At 49.1% G+C, this 7,671-nt stretch overlaps 1 protein-coding gene across 1 annotated transcript in view; it reads left to right on the top strand.

Annotated features, from left to right (window-relative positions):
* TAF8 (TATA-box binding protein associated factor 8) overlaps positions 1-7,671 on the top strand; it is a 26,588-nt gene extending 18,917 nt beyond the window's left edge. The window contains exons 8-9 of the mRNA XM_006148570.3: positions 7,230-7,369; positions 7,640-7,671. Of these exons, the coding sequence (XP_006148632.1) occupies positions 7,230-7,369; positions 7,640-7,652 (153 nt within the window). The 3' untranslated portion in view covers positions 7,653-7,671. The remainder of the gene's footprint in view (positions 1-7,229; positions 7,370-7,639) is intronic.

Raw genomic sequence — 7,671 nt, 5'->3', positions numbered from 1 at the left:
GGGCTGTTTTTTCACTTTCCCTCTTTTTCTCTGTATCTCCGTCTCACACTCTGGTAAGTGCACATGCTCTATAGCAAATTAAAAAGAGAGAAGAAAGAAATGCATTAACTGAATCCTCGGGCCCTCTCTCCGCTGTTTGGAGATTGAGGAGGAACCAGCGAAGGAGAAGACAGTTACGGTGCTGGGAAGAGAACCAGAAGAGGGCCGTATTCCAGAAGCCCAGGGAGGGAAGAGTTTCAGGGAGAAAAGCAATTAGCTGTGTCAAAAGCTGTAGTTAATGCCAGCAATAGAAAGAATAGAATTTGATTCTTAGGTTTGATCATGGGGATGTAATTTGTGATCCTGATAAGAGTAATTTCAGGGCCAGGAGGTGGTATGGTGGTTAAAGTGCTGAACTCCCATATGGCTAACCATGGTTTGAGTCCCAGACCTGGCAACTTGCTTTCTCGCTTTCCCTTTTTCTTTCTGTTGAGCCCAGGTGCTCTGTAGCAAATTAAAAAAATAATAATAATAATAATGATAAATAAAAAATTTTTTAAGAGATGTTTTCTGCTCTAGGGTGCATGTGCTCACTGGAGAGACAGAGAAAGACAGAAAGTGAGAAATCACCCCCCCAGGGAGATGGCCATGCCACAACCCCTTCTCCTCCATCCTCCTCTCAGGATTTTTTTGGCACACACATGCACCGGTGTGAGTTTCAAGCTGCCAAGTCCAGGACTCGAACTGCAATTGATCACAGGGGTCCAGCGACGTTACCAGTACACCATCTGCTGGTCCCAGATAAATAAAATTTTAAAAAGAGCAGTTTCAGCCACAACGAGTGAGGGCTCAGAGTGAATTCCAAAGTCGCGGGTGGGGAGTGGGAGAGTCCGGGAGCACAGGCTTGTGCTGTACTGTCACCATGAGGTCCACCTTTGAGAAGAAGGACGCTTCTAAGCAGACACCACTGACCATTTCGGTCAGTGAAGGAGCTCTGTTGGACCGTGCCTGTGTGGACAAGTGGCAAGGAGCTTTTCTGTAAAAGGGAGGAGAGAAATGGAGTAGTAACTAAAGGGAGGAAAGTTAAAGGATTAAGAGAGAGGTTTTTGTTTTTTAAAAATACACTTCTTTTTTTCAAATAACTTTATTTTATTTGTTTAATTTGACCAGAGAGGGACAGAGTAAGCAAGACAGAGAGAGAAAGTGAGAAAGCAAGCCGCCAGGTCCAGGACTCAAATCACAGTCAGCCATGTAGGAGTTCAGTGCCCTTAACCACGATGCCACCTTTTTACTTATTTATTTACTTACCTGTTCGTTTGTTGTGATTTTCAAGCTCCTGGGTTCAGGTCTCAAATCATGGTCAGCCATGGGGGAACCCAGCATCCCCAAATACCATATCACCTGCTAGCCTCATGGTTTTTATTTATTTATTTATTTATTTATTTATTTTTGAGAGAGAGGTTTTTGCTATAGGGTGCATGTGCTCACCAGATAGACACAGACAGAGAGACAGAGAGACAGAAATCACCCCCCAGAGGGGATGGCCAAGCCTCAATCTCTTCTCCATTCTTTTCTCAGAATCTTTGGCATGCGCACACATGCACCTGGCGTGAGTTCAAGTCAGTGGGTCTGGGACTCGAGCCGTGGTTGACTACATGGGAGTCCAGCAGCACAGCCATTATGCTAACTGCTGTTCCCTAGACAGGCACAATTTTAAGGCCAGTGGGATGCTCTCGAGACAAGTTACTGTTAGAGTAGTCTCTTGTCAGACATATTGCCCATTTTATAATAGGCCTGGCTTGGCATCTCTAAATCTTCTCTCATTCCTGCACCGAGGGAAGCTGTGAGAAACACGGGCTCATTGATGGATTCAGAGCACACAACTGAGATCATTCATTCATTACACTCCCCTGAAGTAGGGCATATGAAGGCTGCAGACTTCCACTTTGACTTAAGACCTGTTTAATCCAGTAATTGGGACCGTATATGAGGGAGAAGAGCACTGAGAAGGTAAGAGACAAAGAATAGTAGCAAAACATATTGTTTTCAAATTCATTGAATGAAGGGAAGACAGTCTTTTACTAAATACCCTCATGTACAAATAGCTATAGCTAGTGGGGAGCTCGTTTCTTCTAACCTGCCACGCGCAGATGGAGCCCGCAGCAGCTTCGGCTTGTAAGCAGAAAGGACCCTGCTGTCTCTAATATTTGCCGAAGGTTTTCCTCGTTTGAATACATATTTCTTCCATGTGCAGTCCTTTCAGAACTTGGGCTGGAATACCGTAGCTTTAAATAAAGCAGAGGAACTTGTTATCCTACACTTCCGTTTTGAATGAAGTTCTTTGGACCAAGACGGCATGCATGATCCTAAACTGAGGTCCACCTTTGAGAAGAAGGACACTTCTAAGCAGACACCACTGACCATTTCGGTCAGTGAAGGAGCTCTGTTGGACCAGGCCTGTGTGGACAAGTGGCAAGGAGCTTTTCTGTAAAAGGGAGGAGAGAAATGGAGTAGTAACTAAAGGGAGGAAAGTTAAAGGATTAAGAGAGAGGTTTTTGTTTTTTAAAAATACACTTCTTTTTTTCAAAGACTTACTTTATTTAACTTTATTTTATTTGTTTAATTTGACCAGAGAGGGATAGAGTAAGCAAAACAGAGAGAGAAAGTGGGAAAGCAAGCCACCAGGTCCAGGACTCAAATCACAGTCAGCAGACACCACCCTGCCGGTGTGAGTCCAGTGTAGTTCGGGGGCTGAGAGGTGTGCTCCCTACCAATTCAGGTCGTGATGTGAGGCGAGGCCAGGGTGGTACGTGAACCGAGGCTGGGAGGGTGCCAGCAGGTACCTGAGGACTTTTGGGTACCAAGAGGCTGGGCCGGGGTTACAGACAGTGAAAGGGACAAAGACCGCCCTTGGAGTTGGACTAGCCCAGCTTCAGATCCGGGTAGTGCCTCTTGCCAGATGTGTGACTTGGCTCGCATTACCTCACACACCCGAACTTTGTTCCTCACAGTACAGGTGGGCGCGAGAACACCCACCTCGGGGGGGGTGAGGCTGAGCTAAAACAAGCTGCCATATTGGAACCAGCAGATGGCGTAATGGCTACGTTGCTGGACTCCCATGTAGTTGACTACAGTTCGAGTCCCAGACCCGGTGGCTTAGACTCACACCGGGCGTGTGTGCGTGCGTGCCCAAGATCCCGAGAGGAGAATGGAGGAGAAGGGATTGCAGCGTGGCCATCCACCCTGGGGGGTGATTTCTGTCTCTCTGTCTCTCTCTGTCTTCCTGGCGAGCACACGTGCCCTATAGTGAAAATCTCTCCAAAAGAAGGAATTATTTTATTTAACTTGATTTATTTATTTTAATTTGACCAGAGAGAGAGAGAGAGTGAGAAAGCAAGCCACTAGGTCTAAGACTCAAACCGCGGTCAGCCACGTGCAAGTCCTGTGCCCTTAACCACCAGGCCACCTACCAGGCCCTTAAATTATTCTTTTATCTTTCATCTCTCAAGGACTGTTGCTAGCTTGTACTTTGTTTAGCTTAATTTGGATTTCTACATGTACTTAAGCATCAAGGAACTACTTAAATGAGTGTATTATCGTGTATATTTTTTCTCAGACATTTGTACTTGCCGCCTTCTGTGGGCAGGCAATCCACATGTCTGAACTTTTACTCCTTCGTGAGAAATGTACCGGTCGCTGCTCAGCAAGGACTCATTTAGCAGCTAGCACACACCACTCTTGTGGCTACTTGGCATAAAGCATTGAGCTAAACAAAACTTCTGCCTTTTAGGAGCCTGTGCTGACAGCAAAATGACAGTACACATATGAATAAGCCATTTTGTAGTATATTAAAGATGGAAGTGCTTGGGGGGAAGAAAAAACAGTAAAGGAAAATCTACGGTGAGAATGGGAGTTTGAGATCAGTATTTTTTTGGAGAGGTTTTTGTTACAGGGAACATGTATTGCCAGAAATACAGAGAGAAAAAGACAGAAAAATCACCCCCCAGGGAGGATGGCCACACCACAAGCCCTTCTCCTCCATTCTCCTCTCGGGATCTTGGGCACGCACGCACACGTGCCTGATGTGAGTTTAAGCCACCAGGTCTGGGACTCAAATCGCAGTCGACTACATGGGAGTCCAGCGATGTAGCCATTACGCCAGCTGCTGGTCCCATCAGATGATGTTTTAAATAGGATGCTCAGGGTAGGCATCACTGAGCAGGTGGTCTCTGAGCAGACTGGAAGGAGGGAAAGGAGTGAGCTGCACAGATATATTGGAAGGGTGTTCTCGCAGAGGGAACAACCAGTGCGAAGGCCCTGGGGAACAAGTGGGTATGACCCGGAGAGAAGGAGGGGTCAGGTCAGATAGGACCTTTAGCTTACTTTAAGAGCTGGCTTCTATCTGGGTGAGATGGGAGTCATGGAGAGTGTGGAGCAGGGAAGGGCCATATCTGAACTTCTTAAAGGGCTACTCTGAAGTCTGTGTTGAGGACAGACTGGAGAGGGGGATCAGGTAGGAGGCTGCCATTAATCTAGACAAGGAGGTGGGACATCCCTGCCTGTGGAAGGGGTCGGGTCCTGCCTGGATTTTGAAGGTAAGGCCAAGCGGATGTCCCAAAAGCTCTCTTTTCCTCTTCTTTTTTTCTTTTTTGTTTTAGTTTTAGTTTTTGTTTTTTTGCCATAGGATGCATGCACTCACCAGAGAGAGGCAGAGAAAGTGAGGACTCCCGCCCCGGGGATGGCCACGCTGCAATCTCTTTTCCATTCTCCTCTTGGGATTTTGGTCATACACACACACACATACCCAGCATGATTTCAAGCTGCCAGGTCTGAAGCCCCAACCATGGTCACCCATATGAGAATCCAGCACCTTAACCCCCACATGACCCACTGGCACCTCTTTCTCTCTTTTTCTTTTTCTTTCTTTCTTTTTTTTTTTTTTTTTTTTTTTTTAAATTTGTTATAGGATACACTCGAGAGAGACAGAGAGAGAGAGGAAGACAAAGACAGAGAAAGTGAAGGAGCACCCCCCCGGGGAGGGTGACCACACCACCTTCCCTTCTCTATTCCTGCCTCAGGATTCTGGGCACGCACACACATGTGCCTGGTGTGATGTTCAGACAGCCAGGTCCAGAACTCGAACCACAGAGCTGGCCATGTGGAATCCAGTTGGCTTAACCACTGGGCCACCGGCTGGCCCTGTGCACAGACTGAATGTGGGCTGGCAGAGAAAGCAGAGAGCAGAGCTGGCTGCAGAGTGTCCTGGTTGGACCACGGGAGGGTGGCGTTGCCATCCCCTGTGAGGGGAGCTGTGAGAAGAGCTGTTGATGCGCAGGGACGGTGAGTCCTAGGTGCCAGCCTGACGCCAGGTAGATACTGAGGGGACAGCTGGCTCCACGAGCCGGGAGTTCAGGAGAGGCGAGGACGGAGGTGTGCTGTAGGAGCTGCTGGTATTGGAGGCCAGGGACTAGCCACAGCCGCCCCTCTGGCAGTGGTCCCAGGGCCGGCTTCTCGGCACCTCTGACTGCCACCTCCATGCCTAATACCTCAGAGGGCACTTAGAGCACGGTTGAAATGAGTGCCTGGCAACTTGAAGGCAGAATGCTTACTGCAGAGAAGGGCTGGGGTTGGAGTGGGAGGGTGGATCAGGCTGGAGTCAAACACCCACCACAGGCCTGGCCGTGTCCAGTACCTGGTCCAGCATGAGCTAGGTTGGCTTCAAGAGTGTCTCTATTAGGTCCCTAGTGGCTTTAGGTCCCCTCGTGGTTCCAGCAGATTGGTTATTCGGGGAGGGGTAACAGGCTCCACGGGAACCGGGGTCTTTGGGAAGAATGCAGATAGGGTGCGGAGTAGAATGTCGGAGCCAGCCAGCTTCTGCAGGCCCATTCAGCCCGAGGCTGCTGTCTGTGCTGAGGGCAGCCATCTCCCGTGGGAAACTCGGTGTTGGTTTCATGCCGGCTCCTGTCCCGCTGTCTGTCTGGCGGGCCCTCTCTCTCCATTGAGGTTAGTGAGGGCTTCTTGCCTCAAGCTGCAGAACTGGAATCTCAGTGGCTTCCTCTCCCGTGGAACTCTTTGGCCGGCCACCAGGGGGCACAGCACCACCTGCTCTGGTCACTACTTCCCAGTGAAGTTTGTGTTGTGATTTCCTCGCCCCACCCCTACATCCCCTGCAGCTTGGGCTCATTTTAAAGATTTAAATTTTTTTTTTAATTTCAGCATATTACCTTTTTTCTATGTCTGTACACAACTGTGATTTTTTTTTTTTTTGGAGAGATTTTCGCTATAGGGAGCGTGCGCTCGCCAGACAGACAGAGAGACATAGAGACAGAAAGTGAGAAATAACCCCCAGGGGGGATGGTCACGCCGCAATCCCTTCTCCTCCATTCTCCGCTCGGGATCTTGGGCACGCACGCACATGCGCCCAGCGTGAGTTTTAAGCCACCGGGTCCGGGACACGAACCGTGGTCAACTACGTGGGAGTCCAGCGACATAGCCATTACGCTAACTGCTGGTTCCCACAACTGTGATTTTTTTAAAAATGTCATTGGGATTATACTGAATTAAAGAAAACTCATGAACTTTTCTCTCAAATCGCACTTTTTCTCAAAAAATAAACAGTAAACTCCCTCACCCACAGTTCCCAGGCAGGCGTTGTTGATCACATGCTCATGTTGGTCCCTGCAGGTTGTGCTCTGTCTCAGTGGGTTTGAGAAGCTTCTAGAATGTGCTGGAATGTGATCGTTGCAAGTACTGGAAGCTTGAAAATGTGATTAGGTTAGCCTTGGTCTAGGACATAGATGCCCTGTGCAAATGATTGTCTGGCCCTGCACCTCTCAGTCCTGCGGGCCCTTCGGGGCCACTTCCCCTGGGCTTCCTTCCTGAAGCGTATAAACTTTACTCCCTGACTCTCTGTCCTACCCATGTCTCTGTCTTTGTCTTCCTAACTCGTGTCCCTCCCCACCCAGATCTTTATCTTCCCAACTCACGTCCCTAGCTTGTCAAGGGATTTAAGGCCTTGTCCCCTGTGCCCTGTGCCCTGTCGCGTCAGAGCTCCCAACCTCTCTTGCTTCTCATAGCCAGACACTGCCTGGGCTTCATTTCTTCCGGGGCAGGCATAGGAACATTTGAAAGAAGTGGTTCAGAGGCTTCTAATTTCTTCAGTAAAGGGTTGCTAATAGTAGTTTTCATCTGATTTCAGTCGCTTGCCTTATGCCGTTGGTGTTTTTCTTTATCTTGGCTTTTGTTCAAAGGACGATTCTGGAGCCGAGAAGGAGAACACCTCTGTCCTACAGCAGAACCCCTCCTTGTCAGGAAGCCGGAATGGAGAAGAGAATGTCATCGATAACCCCTATCTGCGACCTGTGAAGAAACCCAAGATCCGCAGGAAGAAGTGAGTTGGAGGCTGGGGTCCGGGTAGATTCTCTGGGCAACCTAGGTGGCCTTCTCTGCTCCTCAGCCGGGCTCAGCAGTGGGTGTGCACCTAGGGTGAAACCGCTGTGGTGAGAGGAAGCATCTTCCCTCCGCCTCTCCTTAGTTGCTGGGCTTCCCTCTCGTCCCTTAGCGGTTCCCCGCCACCTAGAGACCGAACCTCCCACCCCTGGAGCCATTCTCCCTGGAAGGAGGCTCCTCTAGGCAGGCTCCATGGTTCTCCTTCTTCTAGGTCCCTCTCATGAGCAAGCAAGAAGCCTGGTT

The sequence above is a fragment of the Tupaia chinensis genome, unplaced genomic scaffold (assembly GCF_000334495.1).
Source record: "Tupaia chinensis unplaced genomic scaffold, TupChi_1.0 Scaffold000238_1, whole genome shotgun sequence".
Classification (NCBI taxonomy): domain Eukaryota; kingdom Metazoa; phylum Chordata; class Mammalia; order Scandentia; family Tupaiidae; genus Tupaia; species Tupaia belangeri.
This window is presented reverse-complemented; position numbering and strand designations above follow the sequence as displayed.